This window comes from Panthera leo, chromosome B1 (genome assembly GCF_018350215.1).
Source record: "Panthera leo isolate Ple1 chromosome B1, P.leo_Ple1_pat1.1, whole genome shotgun sequence".
NCBI lineage: Eukaryota > Metazoa > Chordata > Mammalia > Carnivora > Felidae > Panthera > Panthera leo.
The window spans coordinates 58,836,051-58,854,767 of record NC_056682.1 but is presented as its reverse complement, the minus strand read 5'-3'; the positions used below and the strand labels follow the sequence as shown (position 1 = coordinate 58,854,767).

The 18,717-nt window shown below is 36.7% G+C and overlaps 1 protein-coding gene across 6 annotated transcripts in view; it reads right to left on the bottom strand.

The window, feature by feature from the left end:
- NEK1 (NIMA related kinase 1) overlaps window positions 1–18,717 on the bottom strand; it is a 219,548-nt gene that overhangs the window by 197,794 nt on the left and 3,037 nt on the right. For all 6 annotated transcript variants that reach the window (XM_042935112.1, XM_042935107.1, XM_042935108.1 and 3 more), the window contains exons 3-4: window positions 10,942–11,090; window positions 10,415–10,511 (exon numbers count right to left, since the gene is read on the bottom strand). In XM_042935112.1, coding sequence (XP_042791046.1) covers window positions 10,415–10,511; window positions 10,942–11,058 — 214 coding nt within the window. In that variant the 5' untranslated portion in view covers window positions 11,059–11,090. The remainder of the gene's footprint in view (window positions 1–10,414; window positions 10,512–10,941; window positions 11,091–18,717) is intronic.

The following is an 18,717-nucleotide window of genomic DNA, read 5'->3' as shown; positions in this document are numbered from 1 at the left end:
TCAAACCAATATAGACCTACATCAAAAAGCAAAAATAATCTCAAATAAGCAACCTCACCCTACACCCAAAGGAGCTAGAAAAAAAAGGAACAAAACCTAAATACAGTAGAATGAAAGAAATAATAAAGATTAGAGCAGAAATAAATGAAATAGAAACTAAAAAAACAGAACAGACTAATGAAACCAGATGTTGGTATTTTGAAAGTACCAACAAAATTGATAAACCTTTAGCCAGACTCATTGAAAAAAGAGAGGGCTCAAGTAGGCAAAATCAGAAATGAAAGAAGAGAAATTAACAACCAACACCACAGAAATACAAAGGATTGTAAAAGAATATTATGAAAAATTACATGTCAACATATGGACAATCCAGAAGAAACAGAAAAATTCCTAAAACCATATAACCTCCCAAAACTGAATCAGGAAGAAACAGAAAGTTTGAACAGACCAATTACCAGTAATGAAATTGAATCAGCAATTTAAAAAAAAAAAAAAAAAACTCCCAGCAAACAAAAGTCCAGGACCAGACAGCTTCACAGGTGAATTCTACCAAACATCTAAGGAAGAGGGAATACCTATGCTTCCAAACTATTCCAAAATAGAAGAGGAAGGAAAATCCAGATTCATTCTATGAGGCCAGCTGACACCAAAACCAGATAAAGACACTACAGAGGAACCTGCATGGCTCAACTGGTTGAGCTTAGGCCATGACCCCATGCTTTGGGGGTTCGAGCCCTGCATTGGGCTTTCTGACGTCAGGGTGAAGCCTGCTTCAGATCCTCTGCCTGCCCCCCGCCCCTCCGCACCTCCCCTGCTCACTCTCTCAAAAATAAACCTCTTTTAAAAAAAAGACACTACAAAAAGAGAAAACTACAGGCCACTATCTCTGATGAACAAAGATACAAAAGTCCTCAACAAATATTAGCAAACTGAATCTAACAATACACTGAAAAATTATTCACCATGATCAAGTGGAATTTATCCCTAGGATGCAAGAGTGTGAACATTTGCAAATCAAGTAATGTGATATATCAACAAAGGAAAGTATAAAAACCATACGATTATTTCAATAGGTGCAAAAAAAGCATTTCATAAAGTACATCATCAATTTATGATAAAAACCCTCAACAAAGCAGGTCTAGAGGGAATATACTGCAACGTAGTAAAGGCCATATATGAAAGACCCACAGCTAATATAATACTCAGTGGTGAAAAATAGAGCTTTTCCCCCAAGGTCAAGAAGAAGACAAGGATGTCTACTCTCACCACTTTTATTCAACATAGTACTGGAAGTCCTAGCCACAGCAATCACACAAAATAAAGGAATAAAAGGCATCCAAATTGGTAAGGAAAAAGTAAAACTCACTATTTGTAGATAGCAGGATCCTATACATAGAAAACCTAAAAGACCACCAAAAAACTACTAGAACTAATAAATGAATTCAAGAAGGTCATGGGATACAAAATCAATGTAGAGAAATCCATTGCATTTCTATACACTGATAATGAAATAGCAGAAAGAGAACTTAAGAAAACCATTCCATTTACAAATGCACCCAAAACAATAAAGTACCTAGGAATAAACTTAACCAAGAGGGTGAAAAACCTATACTCTGATAATTATAAAGCACTGATGAAAAAAACTTGAAGACACAAAAAAATGGAAAGATATTCCATGTTCACAGACTGGAAGAACAAAAATTGTTAAAATGTACATACTACCCAAAACAATCTACAGATTTAATGCAATCCCTATCAAAATACCAACAGCATTTTTCACAGAATTAGAACAATCCTAAAATTTTGTATGAAACCTCAAAACATGCCAAAGGGCAAAAGCAATCTTGAAAAAGAACAAAACTGGAAGTATCACAATCTCAGATTTCGAGATACTACAAAGATGTAGCAATCAAAACAGTATGGTACTGGCACAAAAACAGACACATACATTAGTAGAAAAGAAGAGAGGGGCCCCTGGGTGGCTCAGTCGGTTAAGCGTCCGACTTCAGCTCAGGTCATGATCTCACAGTCCGTGAGTTCAAGCCCCGCGTCGGGCTCTGGGCTGATGGCTCAGAGCCTGGAGCCTGTTTCCGGTTCTGTGTCTCCCTCTCTCTCTGCCCCTCCCCCATTCATGCTCTGTCTCTCTCTGTCTCAAAAATAAATAAACGTTAAAAAAAATTAAAAAAAAAAAAAAAAGAAAAGAAGAGAGAGACCAGGAATAAATCCATCATTATATGGTCAATTTATCTTTGACAAAAGAGGCAAGAATATGCAATTGGCAAAAGTCTCTTCAACAAAAGATGATGGGAAAACTGGACAGCTACATGAAAATGAATAAAACTGAACCACTTTCTTACATCATACACAAAAATACACTCAAAATGGCTTGAGGAACTAAATGTGAGACCTGAAACCATAAAAACCTTAGAAGAGAGCACAGACAGTAATTTCTCTGATACCAGCTGTAGCAACATATTTCCAGATCTGTGTCCTGATCCAAGGGAAACAAAAGCAAAAATTAATGACTGGGACTACATCAAAATTGTATTTAATGCTGCAATAAACATAGGGGTGCACAGCAAAGGAAACAATCAACAAAACTAAAAGGCAACCTTCAGAATGGGAGAGGATATTTGCAAATGACGTATCTGATAAACATTATCCAAGATATATAAAGAACTTACATAACTCACCACCAAAAAAAACAAATAATCCAATTCAAAATGGCAGAAGACATGAACAGGCCTTTCTTCAAAGAAGACATACAGATTGCCAACAGACACATGAAAAGATGCTCAACATCACTCATCATCAGAGAAATGAAAATCAAAACCACAATGAGATACCGCCTCACACCTGTCAGAATGGCTAGAATCAAAAACACAGGAACATCTGGGTGTCTCAGTCGGTTGAGCATCCGACTTCGGCTCAGGTCACAATCTCACGGCTCATGAGTTTGAGCCCCACATTGGGCTCTGTGCTGACTGCTCAGAGCCAGGAGCCTGCTTCAGATTCAGTGTCTCCTTCTCTCTCTGCCCCTCCTCTGCTCACGCTCTCTCTCTCCTTGAAAAATATTTAAAAAAATTTTTTTAAACACAATAAACAAGTGTTGGTGAGGATATAGAGAAAAGGGAACCCTCATGCACTGTTGGTGGGAATGAAAACTGGTACAGCCACTCAGGAAAACAGTATAGAAGTGCCTCAAAAAATTAAAATAGAACTACCATACGATTCAGTAAGTCCCCTACTGATTATTTACCCAAAAAATCAAAAACACTAATTTAAAAAGATGAATACACCCCTATGTTTATTGCAGCATTAAGTACAATAGGCCAAATTATGGAAGCAGCCCAAGTGTCCATCAATAGATGAATGGATAAAAAAGATGTGTGTATAAATAAATATATATATACACACACACACATATATACACACATATACACATATACATACATCTATACACATATGTATGTATATCTGTATACATACATATACATATATATACATACACAAACATATATACATACACAAACATATAAACCTCTATATACACATACATACACAAATGTATATACATATACACACACACACACACACACACACATATATTCCATGTGATGGAATATTACTTAAGCATAAAAAAGAATAAGATTTTTGGGACGCCTGGGTGGTTCAGTCAGTTAAGCATCCAACTCTTGATTTCAGCTCAGGTGTGATCTCAGGGTTCATGAGATTGAGCCCTGCATTGGGCTCTGCAATGGCAGCATGGAATCTGTTTGGGATTCTCTCTCTCCTTCTCTCTCTGCCCCTTCCCCACTTGCACACGTGAACTCTTTCTCTCAAAATAAATAAACTTAAAAAAAAAAAAAAGAATAAGACCTTGCAATTCGCAACAATGTGGATGGATCTAGAGAGTATAATGCTAGTGAAATAAGTCACAGAAAAACAAATACCATATTTTCACTCATATGTGAAATTTAAGAAACAAAACAAAGAAAAGAAGGAGACAAACCAAAATACAGACTCTTAACTAGAGAACAAGTTGATGGTTACCAGAAGGGAGGTGGGTGGGGTGATGGGTGAAACAGGTGAAGGGGAGCAAGAGTACATTTATCTTGATGAGCACTGAGTAATGTAGAGAATTGTTGAATCACTATGCTGCACTCCTGAAACTAATATAACACTATATTAAACACTATATATACAGTAATTAAAATTAAAACTAAATAAATAAAAGAATCTGTATAACTCTTTATGAATGATATCAAATAAACATATAAGATACCACAATGTGAATAAAAAAACAAAATCCCCAAAAAATGTGCAATCCATTATTTGTAAAAAGATATGTATAGGATGTTAACATTTATATAGCATAAAAAAAGCAAAAAATCATGTACAGTATGCTATCACTTGTATATGCTTTATATTAATATTTCAAATATTTCTGAAATACAAGATAGTGGTAACAATGGTTAAACCCAAAGAAGTAAAACAGGTGGCTCAAAGATAGGAATAGAGGGCAAACTTTTTATTGTTACAGAACATGGGAATTTTGTGCCAGATGCATGTATCAAAAACCAAACTATCAAAAGAAAAAAAAAGGTGAAAATGTGTATATATGTGTGTGAGAGACAGAGAAGGTTAAACAGGCCCTGAGAAAGGGATGGAGGAGAAGCGATTCTAAAATAAAATGTTTAGGGTGACCTGCGTGGCTCAGTCAGTTAAGCTTCTGACTTCGGCTCAGGTGGTGATCTCAGTTTGTGAGCTTGAGCCCTGCATCGGGCTCTGCACCGTCCAGAGCCTGCCTTGGATTCTCTCTCGCCCCCTCTCTGCCCCTCCTCCATTTTCCTTCTCTGTCTCTCTCTCTCTCTCCCCCCCACTTCAAATAAATAAATAAACTTAAAAGATACTTGCGAAGTAAAATGTTTATGCTCTAGGACATAAACTGTAATATTTTCTGCTGCTTATAATACATCTATTATTAATTTTGGGATAAATACTACTTAAAATGTAAGGTCAACAGAAAAGCCTTTTTTCGACAAGGGACGTAGTGATCTGTTCTGTATTTCTTCAAATATTCAAACATCCAAGTGTCCACTATGTGCCAGGCACTTCGCACAAGATGCTAGGGATACAGAAATATAATTCCCACCATTATCGCCAATGGGCTCACACAATAATGGAGAAACATACTCTGAAACTCACAAAAACCACCAACACATAAAATGCTTGAAGTTGGGGCAAAAAGACTATAAGACAAGTGACTAAGCCTCAATGCATGTTAGAAAATGACTAAGAGTTTAACAAAAACATAGTAATGAGGATACGAACCACAACCAATGAGCAAAGCATGCACTTAGCTAACTCAATAGCTAATTATAACCCTCTTCTCCTTCATTACTCCTCAACTGAGAAGCTGAAAAAAAATCCCAGATTTTCTCATTTCGAGTATCCCCTACAGCCAGAGTGGTCACTGACCCAGTTTTGGCCAATAAGACGTAAGAGGAAATCTGAACAATGGCTTCTAAAAAAGCATTTGTTTACCTTACTAAATGAACAGATTTAAGAAGACCTGCTGGTACTGCCTCCTTCTTTCAGCCTTAGATGAAAACATCTGCCTAAATTCCAAGAGCCATCTTGGGACAAGGTGAAAAGCATTAGGCTGAAAAACTTAGACTAAGAATGCAGAAGAGAAGAGCCTGAATCTTGGTAACACTCCTAAACTACCAGACATGCCCTGTTATAGGACTGCTTATGTTTGAGACTTCGTGTTAGGTGAGTTAATTAAATATCTTTTCCACTTAAGCCAATACTGGTTAGATTCTCTATTACCTGCAGCAAAAAGTAATCCAAATTTAGCCTCAAAGAAAAGCTTTTTTCAAGTAGACACAGAAGTTAGATTTTGGCAGCACCAATGAGGAACAAACTGAATGCTAACACCTATAACCAAGTATGATATTGAAAAGCTGCCATTAAAGATATAAAAATTACTTTTGAAACAGTAAGACATAAAACTTAAGAGGATAAAAATCACAGAATGTAGGAAAATAAAAATAACAAAATTAAAAGGTGATAGCTACAGACAAGCAAAAACACAGAGCAGTATATAAATACCTGAGTAAAATGTATAATCCAGATACCCAAATATACAGTAATACAAAATAATCCCGCACTTTCTCAATGATTAAAATTTTACTTTATAAATTTAGGGATGTAAAGTGTATACTTATGATATGTAGTATTATAATCCAGTTATATATTTATACGCCTGGAAATACTATTTTCTCCCCACTCACATGTCTTATAGAATAACTTTATCCAAACATTCCACATCTGTCTTCAATATAGGCGTCTTTTATTGATTCTTCTATAAGTTTTTCCAATACACATGGCCTTCATTTTTCCTTTTAAGTTAAATTGAAGACAGCACTTTTTTTAAAGTTTATTTATTTTGAGAGAAAGAGAGAGCAGGGGAGGGGCAGAGAGGGAGGGAGAGAGAGAATCTGAGGCAGGCTCCACATTCTCAGCACAGAATCTGACTCCGGGCTAGATCTCAAGAACCATGAGATCATAACCTGAGCCAAAATCAAAGGTCAGACGCTTAACTGACTGAGCCACGCAGGCACCCCAAAGACAGCAATTTTTAAAATCTGTTTATGTTGTCAATGCAATTTTTTCTGTGCCCTAAATTCCCATATGCATAATGTTGGGACTTAAAAAAAAAATCACACTGGTGGTCTTATTTGTATGATTGTCACAACAGAACCATACTGCCTTTTAAGTGACTTTATAAGATTTACTTACAATGGTATCTAACAATGACATCAATATTTCATTTCTTTGATGCCTCTTTTGTTTTTAACATTTTTTATTTATTTTTGAGACAGAGAGAGAGAGAGAGAGTGAGAGCGCAAGTGAGGGAGGGGCAGAGAGAGAGGGAGACACAGAATCCAAAGCAGACTCCAGGCTCTGAGCTGTCAGCACAGAGCCCGATGCAGGGCCCAAACCCACAAACTGAGATAACCTGAGCCAAAGTCGGACGCTTAACCGACTGAGCCACCCAGGCGCCCCTAAAATTGACGGATTTTAAATGTTTGCATATATAAGTTATTTTTAATCATTTTAGAGAGCATTTGTATTTCAGAGCTTCTAAAAGCTCTTACTGAAACTACAGAGGTTCAAAGAACTACATGGATTACAATGAGATCATTCAGGTAAGGTAGAAATATATATGAATCACCAGATAAAACTGTATCATATAAATTATAGAATGAATTATAAGCCAAGGTTGGAAAGTGAGAGAGACACAGGAACTCTTACTTCCTTTAGTCTAACAATTCCACTCCTACAGAAATACTATGATAGTACACAGACACCTGTACAAGGATATTCAGTGCAACATTATCTGCAATAGTGAAAAACTAAAAACAACCTAAGTGTCCCTAACAGAAAACTAGCTAAATAAACTGTGATAGAACCATACAATGCACACAATGGGATATGCTGCAGTTGTTATAAGAAAGTTATAAAGAATGTGGTGCATCAATACATAATGACATGGAAAGAAATCCATGAGATATAAAGTGAAAAGAGCAAGATGCAGAAATAGATAATATCATCCCACTTGTTTTTAAATGTTAAAAACTGTATGTATATGTTTGTTCCAGAAACTACAATAAAGAAACACTGAATTCGTAACACTGACTATTTACCCCTAGGGGAACGGGAAAGAAGACGGAGTGAGAGGAACAGAGAATTTAGGCTCGTGCCAGCTGTACTTTTTGAATGTTTACCATGAGCATGTATTCCTTTAAAATTAAATAGCAGTATTAGGGATGCGTGGATGGCTCAGTCAGTAGAGCATCTGACTTCGGCTCAAGTCATGAATTCGCAGATGGTGAGTTCGAGCCCCACGTCAGGCTCTGTACTAACAGCTCAGAGCCTGGAGCCTGCCTCAGATCCTGTGTTTCCTTCTCTCTCTGTTGCTCCTTTGCTTGCTCTCTCTCTCTCAAAAATAAATAAAGATTAAAAAATAATAATAAATAAAATTAAATAGCATTAAAAGAAAACAACCTTATTTAAAGAATGTGCTACCTCTTGACTCATTCAGATGTTTCTATGTGAAGCATTCTATACAACTACAAAACACCTGCTAGAATATTTGTTGACATATATTCAAACATTGTATTTGAAATATTAAAATTTTGGTAATGAAAGAGAAATTAAACTAAAGGAGAAGCAAGGATAAAGATAAAGGAAATTCAGGGTCATGGGAAGGAGAAGATGGTTAACACTGTACCCTTTCACTTGTATAAACCCTCACTTCACTGCCATCATAAATAAATGAACTGAGTACCTTTATGATATGTGTCAATTGATCCCTATCTTTTTAAGTATGTTCTCCTTTAGTACGTACCATGTTAATTTGGGAACAAGGATACTTTTGCTCTAATTCAGACTCTGAAACTGGTATGCGATTTGACCCTGAAACAAACATTTAAACTATCTACTACTTTCGATCTAAATTATTTTTCTGTTAAGAATCACTGTGCTGGCTGAAGTGCTGAATTGTGATTAGGGGAAACTGTGTTTCTGAAACACAATAAAGGCAAGGAAGGCTATTACTGGAACCCAATACATTTGTTAAGGTTCCTCTTTTCCTCTCTTGCCAAATAGCCATATTTAATGAAAAACTGCAAAAAATATAGGACTTTCAAACACTTAGATCCTGCAGTGATCATGGTTTGAGTTATTCCACTTGGCAAAACAGACCACACCCAGCCAAGATGCTGCAGAGGGCAAAGAAGGACAAGTAATTGGTTGAGGAAGGAGAAAAAAACTATGATTATAAATTTAGGACTCAAGCAACAGAAAATCAGGAGCTGAAGTAGCTTTTTTTGGTTTCTTTTTTTTTTCTTCTTTTTAACCCATTTCCTTAAATAAACAGTAGTGTTGTTAACTAAAAAACAAATACATACATATATACACAAATAATCTGTTTTATAATTTATAGGGATTTATGATAACAATGGGAAAGACTTCCAAAGGACTTCAACAAACCATCTTCACCTGCCTTTAGAGAAGCTTTGCTTTATCTTAGCTCCTGCACTACCAAATATATATTTCCAAAAACAGCATTATAGCTATGACATTTCAAGAACCTGAGAATACAGTCAACATACCTCAGTATCACAATAATGAGGTATACTAGAACACAAGTGATTAGGATACTTTCTAAAGACCACATTTTCTTAGTGGCAGTAGTGGTAGTGGTTAAAGGAAGCTTTGTTTAAAATGACATGTTACTGGGGCGCCTGGGTGGCTCAGTTGGTTAAGCGGCCAACTTCGGCTCAGGTCATGATTTCGCAGTCTGTGAGTTCGAGCCCCACGTCGGGCTCTGTGCTGACAGCTCAGAGCCTGGAGCCTGTTTCAGATTCTGTGTCTCCCTCTCTCTGACCCTCCCCCGTTCATGCTCTGTCTCTCTCTGTCTCAAAAATAAATAAACGTTAAAAAAAAAATTTTTTTAATAAAAAATAAAATGACATGTTACTGTTTTTGCTTTGTCCAAATTCTTAAATTTAACCACATTGCTTCTTTTTAAGCAATCACAGTACCAGTGAGGCAATATAAAATTACACACAGACAATGTGGTGTTAGTGTTAGGTAGAAGAGACAGCAGCAGTGGAAGTAATGCCCTGAGACAGAGTCCCAAGTCCTTAAAGGAGAAAGACAAGGACAAGAGCTAGAGGCAAGGACAGTGACAGATAAGCCACACATTAAAAGCCCTGGGGCACAACAACCTCACCTTCAGGCTTCCAAGACCTTGGGGTTTTCTCCTCCTTTCCTCTACCACCTCTGCCCAGGGTAACCCCTAGAGTTATTACAATGCATTTGCATTGATGTACTGCCCTGCCCTGGAGAAGGGCTGCCTTGAGTTTCAGGTACAAATCCCAGTGGGGTCAAAAACTACCCCTCTCAATCCGTGGGAGGAGTTTCCTATTAAAGACCACCCCACTGTAAGTCACTGCGCCTCCCAAACCAGAGAGACCCAATAACATCCAATCCCAAAACAACCTATGGTAGATTCTACCAGCTCTCCCACCTGGTAGAGTGTACTTTTGCTTTAATAAACTGCTTTGTGCTTGTTACTTCCCTCCTGGCTGTCTTTATTCCAGCGAGTATCGCACGTGAATCTCCTTGTGGGGAATCCAAGGACCAAGACCTCCATTCACACAATGCAGACTCTCCCACTGGTAACATTAGTATTATCCTAGAATCAAGCTGATACTCATATACATATGTATGGAAGCAAAAATTATATGCTTTTCTTCCTGAAAATACGTTAGAAGGAAAATATCCAAAAGTTGTCACATGGCTTAGTTCTTTTGAACTCTTGCAAAATTTATCTGACCTTCAAATGATTCTCTATACTGGACAATATTTGGATGCTTCATGTTTGCCAACACTGCAACTTCTCTCCTTGACTCTTCCCTTTCTTTATTGGACATCTTAAATGGGAGAGAAAAAGAAAACATTAAATTAAACCATCAATAAACAATCTAAAAGTCCATCAGTAAGAGAGTGGTTAAAATATAACAGTACCAATAAAGCACAGTCCAAATAACAAAATAAAGACAGAAGTTAAAGAGAATGAGTTGAATCCACAAGTAAAAACATTTTAAGATGTTCAAACTAGATTAAGTTACACAACAGCAGGTGTTGTATTTTTTTAAACACTTAAACACATAAACACAAGCACACATCACAGAAAAAAATATGAAAGGATATACAGACTATTCTGAAATTAATGGTTCTCTTTGGGATTATGGCAGCCTTTCACTTTGGGTTATGCATTGTCATGTTTGTTTTTGTTCTCTAAGGGTGAGCCCTACTGAAACCAGACTATTAGTTGAATAACCAAAGAAAAAAAATACTTACTCTTGAGATGTTAATTTCCTTGATAACATATTGTCTGTCATCTTCTGTAGATTTAACAAGAATAGCTTTTCCAAATGAACCTTCTCCAATCTTCTGTAGTCTAATATACTTCTCCATGGTTCTTTTTCTAAGGCATCTTAACAGATATACTAGACATTAAAGAAAAGTAACAGTTAACAGAGATAAAGCATGTCTTCCACAACAATTATGTCAAATTCAATTCTAATTCCTTAGTGACTTGCTTACTTTAAAAAAAATACTTAAAATCTTAAAATTAGATTAACTTTATCTCAATTTTACTCATACAACCTAGTTATAGTTCAAAAGAGAAAAACAGTAACATTTCAATGTTATAAGAATGCTTTGCTACAACAGATAGGGGCACCTGGGTGGCTCAGTCAGTTAAGCGTCCGACTTCGGCTCAGGTCACGATCTCACGGTCTGTGAGTTCGAGCCCCGCGTCAGGCTCTGGGCTGACGGCTCAGAGCCTGGAGCCTGCTTCTGATTCTGTGTCTCCCTCTCTCTCTGCCCCTCCCCCGTTCATGCTCTGTCTCTCTCTGTCTCAAAAATAAATAAACGTTAAAAAAAAAAAAAAAAAGAATGCTTTGCAAAGTCAAATACTGTATATACTTAACGTACAGAGACAAAATTTTTCCTATGTGAGTTAATTAGCAGCATTATTTTATTATCTCCAATAAGAATGCATTTCCCAAAATTATTTCATTCTCTCTTATTAGACATTAAATTATTTACATTGTTTGTTATTATAGAAAAACTTTAAAATTTCTGTACATACATTTTTATGTACTTATTATAAGGATTTCTTTGGGATAAATTATTAGTTCAAAGAATATGCACATGTTAAAATTTTGAAACATAGAGCTTAAATGTTTTACAGACATGTTATTTTTTTTCCCTAAGAAATAGAGAGCACACAAGTGCAGGAGATGGGTGGAAAGGGAGAGAGAATCTCAAGCAAGCTCCATGCCCAGCAGAGAGTATGACAGGGAACTTGATACCACAATCCTGAAGGCATGACTGGAGCCAAAACCAACAGCCGGATGTTCAAGACTGAGCCACTCAGGCACCCCTACTAATATTCTAACCAGCAGTGTACAAAAGTACCTCTTCCTAGATACCCTTTTAACACCGGTTATTATTTATTAAAATCTCTGAGAAGCCATAAAGGATAGTAGTTAATGAGCACTAAAACTTTAAGTTGGGGAGCCTGAATTTAAATCCTGACTTTATCACTTTTTTATTATGTGACATTGGACAAGTTACTCAGCTTTATGTGTCTCAGTTTGCTCATCTGTAAAATGTGGATAACAATTGTACATACTTACAGAACTACTGGGAGGATTAGTTAATTTCAGTATTCTATTGTAGAATAATGCCTGACACATAGTGAGCACTGTCACTGTTGTTACTGTTACTCATTACATTCAACAGGGAAATGGTGTCTCATTTTTATTTGAATTTCTGCTGCTTATCAGTTAATTTGAAAAATTCTTCCACATTTATTGAACATTTGTATTTCTTCTTTTTTGAACTACTCATTCATGTTCTTTGTTCGTTTTCTACTGGAATAGTCTTTTTATTAATTTGTAAAAGTCCCTTTTTAATGAAGATGTTAGCCCTCTCCATCATAAATATTTTTTCCTTATATGCTATCTGCCTTTCTATTTTATTTACATATAAAAATTTATTTTGATATTATTTTGATATTAATTAAACATGTTATTAATCTTCATATTTCTGCCTTTGGTATCATAATTAGACCCTTACCATACCAAGGTACTTGACTAGGGTCATTAGTAACTTTAGTAATAGTAATTTCAGGAAAGTGATGGGTGGGATAGAAGCCAGAGTCCAATCCTAGTTGGCGAAAGCTTAAAAAAAGTCAAAGGGAAGGAAGAGGGAAAGAGAGTGAAATGGTCACAATCATTAGCACAGTCTATTGGCAAGATTACCCCAAATTATAGTAAATTAATTCACTGTATTAATTTAAAACTAATAAATACTTAATTTATCTAACTTGTTCTTTTCTATGTCTATTCACATCAAGCAGGCCTTCAATGTAGGATTCCCTTCTAGGAGAAAATGGCCTTGTCATGAAGACCGCATAAATATTTCTGTGACAGTTTACCATATTTCTCATGATAAATTAACAAATCCATGTTCTCATTTCATCCATCAATACTAAATTTGTTTAATTTTACTTTGCCTCTAAAATATGATCCAATCTCCTTAAATGACAAAATTTATATTCAGGACCTGTAAGACTAAAGTCCAGAACCCAGCTTCTGGTAAAATCAATGGGATAATTATGCCTGAGGAACTTCCGTGGGAAAGAGCCTTCTTCTATCGTAGAAAACATTACAACCACATTACATTTCAAAATTTCTGTAAGATAGGACAAGGCTTTTAGCAACTTTAAGAAAAATAGGAAATTAACTATTACAATAACTATATAGTATCATCAGTGAGTTAAAGAAGTCACTCCAAACATACTCTCAAGTCCAAGATGGTCAACTGGCATAATATAATGGCTATCTGGGCACCAGCCAGAATGTAATGATTTCTCCCAGACATGAATATATTATATTACCATGCTATTTAGGAAAAAATAGCAAGATAAACTCATCTTAGGAAACTAAATTTCACAAATCAAATTACATTAAATAATAACCATATAATAAGATTATTTCACAACCATCATTATTCTGTGACTGCTGCCAAGAAAGAGAAACAAAATTAGTCAATCTGGCTCTGCCTCAAAATTCAGTTGCCAATTCCTTTCCAGGGACCACACTGATGAGACAGAAGTTCCAAGAGTCCCTAGTACCACACCCTACTGCCTACCACATTCCTGAGCACTGTGGTTCTGACAACTCAGTGTAGGAGAATCTGCTGCTCCTGGTAGTGAAGAAAGATGATTCTAATTGCCAGCAAATATTGTCAAGTGCAGAAAGCTTTCTGAACAATAAAAGGCTTGTGGTCAATGGATTTCAGAGCAACTCACAAGTCCTTCTTTTCTGCAGAGTCTACACTAAACTACTGTTGTACACTGGAGGAAGGGGAAAACATGAAAAGATAGAGTACTTTTGGTGCCTTACAACATATTTAACCAAGCTACTTATTTCCTAGTCATGAGACTTCTCAGCTGCATTAAAATCCTAAAAGATTTTTCAAACTAAATGAAAAATAATAAAAAAATGTACAGTAGGCTTACACATCCAAAATCATCATAATGTATAACTGAAAGACCATCATAATCCTGTTCTAATTTCATATTCGTAATAAACCAAAATTACAAATGTTTGTCCTTTCTGTGCTTCAGCTTCCAACATCAAATGAAAATCACAATACCAACTTGACACTATTCTTAAAGTCTCTAACAATTATATCAATGTAATCTCTATAATATATACCTGATATTAAAGATATTCAAAGCATAAAATCAAAGATGTTTTTGATATTTAAGCTTTCCAAAGAGTTATGTGATATAACAAATAAAATGATGGATTTGGAAAAACTATGTGACCAAAAGCAAACCACCTGATTTCTCTGCAACTTGTTTCCTTCATCTAAAAACACTAACAATTTAGGGCACCTGGTGTGGCTCAGTCAGTTGCATGTCTGAGTTTGGTTCAGGTCATGATCTCACGGCTCATGAGTTCAAGCCCTGCGTCAGGCTCTGTGCTGACACCTCAGAGCCTGGAGCCTGTTTCAGATTCTGTGCCTCCCTCTCTCTCTGCCCCTCCCCATCTCTATCTCTCTCTCAAAAATAAATAAACATTTTTAAAAACTAAAAAAAGATAAATAAAAACACTAACATTTTAAAGATAATACTACCTTAAGGGCCCTACCAACTTTACTAGTCTATAATTCAAAGAAAATTAAAAAGTTAGGTCACAAAACAGTACACTTCAACATTGTTTAGAATTGTACCATTAGCCACAAACAGTAGGAATGACAGAGAAATGCAGCCAAAGTCTTTCCTTCAGAGAAATCAAAAAACACAAGAGTAATTTCTTCAGCCTGTATCTTTAAAAAGTCAAAAAATAAATTGCAATTTGGAGTTAAACATATCAAACTGAACATACATATTTACCTCTACTTCTTTCCCAGACCTAACACAACTTTAAAGGGATCAAAATGGCAGAACAGGAGAGAAAATAACAGCAATAAATTTCTGGAAGCTGACAAACACATGAACAAGCAGCAACCAACTTAGGAAACTAGAAAAAGTTGTACTGTAACCCAGCAGGGGAAAATAAGTCAATTTCCACTACAAATTAGCTCAGTAACAGGAAGAAAAAGGTGCCTCTGTGAGGGAGGATAATACCAGAACTAAAACAGGATTGGTTGAAAGGCTGTGTAATAGCATGAGACACACAGTTTGCCTCCTCCACCTCACCTAATCAGGTGGCCACCCCTCTCTCATGCCGGCAAAAGACTATAGATGTCTCTAGATTAGGGATACCAACACAGCTGAGAATGGTACCATCCATGATGTGGGAGATTAAGTGAAGGTCTACATAATAAATGGTACCAGCCATGATTCTGTAGCTTGTATCAGACCATCCTACCTCCAAAAACAACCAAAATACTGAGTAAAATAAATAAAACAACAGACAGGAATTGAGGGGCTATAATCATTGAGAGGTGGGAATATGCTAATAAGTTCCACATTCACCCCAGCCTTCTCCCTAGAGACATTTTCCAAACTGTGACGTAGCACCATGGAGCTTAAGTAGAAAGCACCAATCCTATTGAGCTAAGGAGAAGAGAGGTCAGAGTTTAAGGCTGCCAAAATCCTGGAGAGAAGGAAAAAGAACAGAAAAAGCCCCAAATTCTGCACATAAATTCCTCTACTGTCAGTTAGCCCATTCCCAAGTTGTGCATACTCAGAGCAAGACTAAAACAGACTAGTCCTAACAAAGCCTAACACCAATTTTGATAGGATAAAAGAGTAATCTGCTAATACTCCCATCAGCCTGTCAGAAAACATAACAAATTTTTTGGAAGATACATGTTCCAGAGCCTCTATGACTTTCATTCACAACATCCAGTATCCAGTCAAAAATCATGAGGCGTGGGGCACCTATGTGGCTTAGTGGGTTGAACAGCTGACTCTTGATTTCAGTTCAGCTCATGATCCCAGGGTTGTGGGATGGAGCTCCGCATCAGGCTCCATGCTTATGCAGAGCATGGAGCCTGCTTACGATTCTCTCTCTCTCTCTACCCCCCTCCCTCTCCTCCACTTGTGTTCTAGAAAGAAAGAAAGAAAGAAAGAAAGAAAGAAAGAAAGAAAGAAAGAAAGAAAGAAAGAAAGAAAGAAAGAAAGAAAGAAAGAAAGAAAATTAGGGGAGCCTGGGTGGCTCAGTTGGGTTAAGTATCCAACTCTTGATTTCGGCTCAGGCCATGATTTCACACTCTTGGTATACAGTCCTGAGTTGGGCTCTGCGCTGACAGTGTGGAGCCTGCTTGGGATTCTCTCTCTCCCTCTCTCTCTCCGTAACCCCTCCCCACTCTCACTCTTGTTCTCTCCCTCTCAAACAAATATTTTTAAAAACTTATGAGGCCTATAAAAAAAAAAAAAAAAAAGAACCAAATAACCAAAACCAAAAGAAATAAACAATAGAAATAGAATTACAAATGACTCAAATATGGACATATCATAGAGGATTTTAAATAACCATGAATAGTATGTTCAAGAAAATAAGAGGAAAAGATGAACAAAAGTGATTTTTTTTAAAGATGGAGAATTTCAACAAAGAACTAAAACTTATTTTTTAAAAGTAAATGAACATTCCAGAACTAAAATAGAAGATATCTGAAATTAAGAAGGCATCACATGGTTTTTACACAGGATAGGATATAGAAGACAGGTTTTTAACCTGGAAAATGAATCAACAGAAAATATTCAAGGGGCACCTGGGTAGCTCAGTTGATTAAGTGTCTGACTCTTTATTTCGGCTCAGGTCATGAACTCACAGTTTGTGATTTCTGAGCCCCACGTCGGGCTCCGTGCTAACTGCAAGGAGCATGCTTGGAATCCTCTCTCTCCCTTTTTCTCCCTCTCAGCGCTGCACCCCCCTCCCCACTTACTGGATCTCTCTCCCTTAAAATAAATGAATAAAACTAAAAAAAAAAAAGGAAAATAGAAAGAAAACACAAGCACACAAAAGAAAAATAGGGGGGAAGACTTAATATTAAAAAAGATTTGTTTTTTAATTTTTAAAGTTTGAGAGAGAGAGAGAATATGAATGGGGGGGCAGAGAGAGAGGGGGGACAGAGGATCCAAAGCAAGCTCTGCATTAACAGGAGAGAGCCTCATGCAGGGCTTGAACTCATGAAATGTGAGATCATGACCTGAGCTGAAGTTGGATGTTTAACCAACTGAGCTACTCAGGCACCCCAAATCAGAAAACTTTTAATTCTTAGTCTCTACATTTAATTCTGCCCTAATAAAAACACAAGCTTTATGGGTCACAGTGATTAGACAAGCTGATTTGAAGTCAATATGAGAAAAAAGCAAGAATAGCCAGAGAAATACTGAAAACAAAACAAAACAAAAAACACCAATGAAGGAAGACTTATCTACTTGATATCAAGACACATTTTTAGGGGCATCTGAGTCGCTCAGTAGGTTAAGCGTCCAACTCTTGATTTCAGCTCAGGTCATGATCTCACAGTTAATGAGATCAAGCCCTGGGTGAGATTATGCACTGACAGTGCATATCCTGCTTGGGATTCTCTCTCCCTCACCTCTCTCTCTGCTCTTCACCTCTCTCTCTCTCTCTCTCTCTCTCAAAAAAAAAACAAAACTTTTTTTAAAAAAAGGACACATTATATTACAATAACATACACATATATTACAGTAACTATGAAATTGACAGGCAAATCATAGAAAGTCCAGAAACCTATCAAAAACATTTTTTTTTTAACTTGGTGGATGAGCATGACATTTCAACTCGGTGGTGAAAAATTAAATTTTGAAATAAATAATATTTAGACAATTAGGTAGTAATGTGTGGAAAACACAAAGCTTACACTCATTTTCTTCACTTTACATCAATGCAAATTCCAGATGATAAACTACTCAAATGTTAAAAAAAAAAATAGGATGACTTTTGATTGTTTTTTTAATTTTTTTAACCTTTATTTATTTTTGAGAGAGAGAGACAGAGCATGAGTAGGGGAGGAACAGAGAGAGAAGGAGACACAGAATCTGAAGCAGGCTCCAGGCTCTGAGCTGTCAGCAGAGAGCCTGATGCGGGGCTTGAACTCACGAACTGCGAGATCGTGACCTGAGCCAAAGTCGGACGCTTAACCGACTGAGTCACCCAGGCACCCCTTTGTTTGTTTTTAAAGAGAGAACATGCAAGTACACACGGTGAGGAGCAGAGGAAGAAGGAGAAACAGAATCTTAAGCAGCTCCAAACCCAGCATGGGAGCCTGAGGGGAGGCTCTATCCCAGGTAGGGTGAGATCATGACCTGAGGTGACTGAGCCACCCAGGTTCCCCACGTATCTGACTCTTGATCTCAGGTTAGGTCTAGATCTCAGGGTCATGAGTACAAGCCCCACCCTGGGCTCCATGCCCAGTGTGGAGCCTACCTAAAATAATAATAATAATAATAATAATAATAAGAGATAAATTTTGTTATGTATATTTTACTTTAATTTTAAAAAGTATAAGACTTAGCATTTTTCATCCATCAGAATGGCAAAATTCAGGAAGTTTATTACCGTACTATGTTGGAGG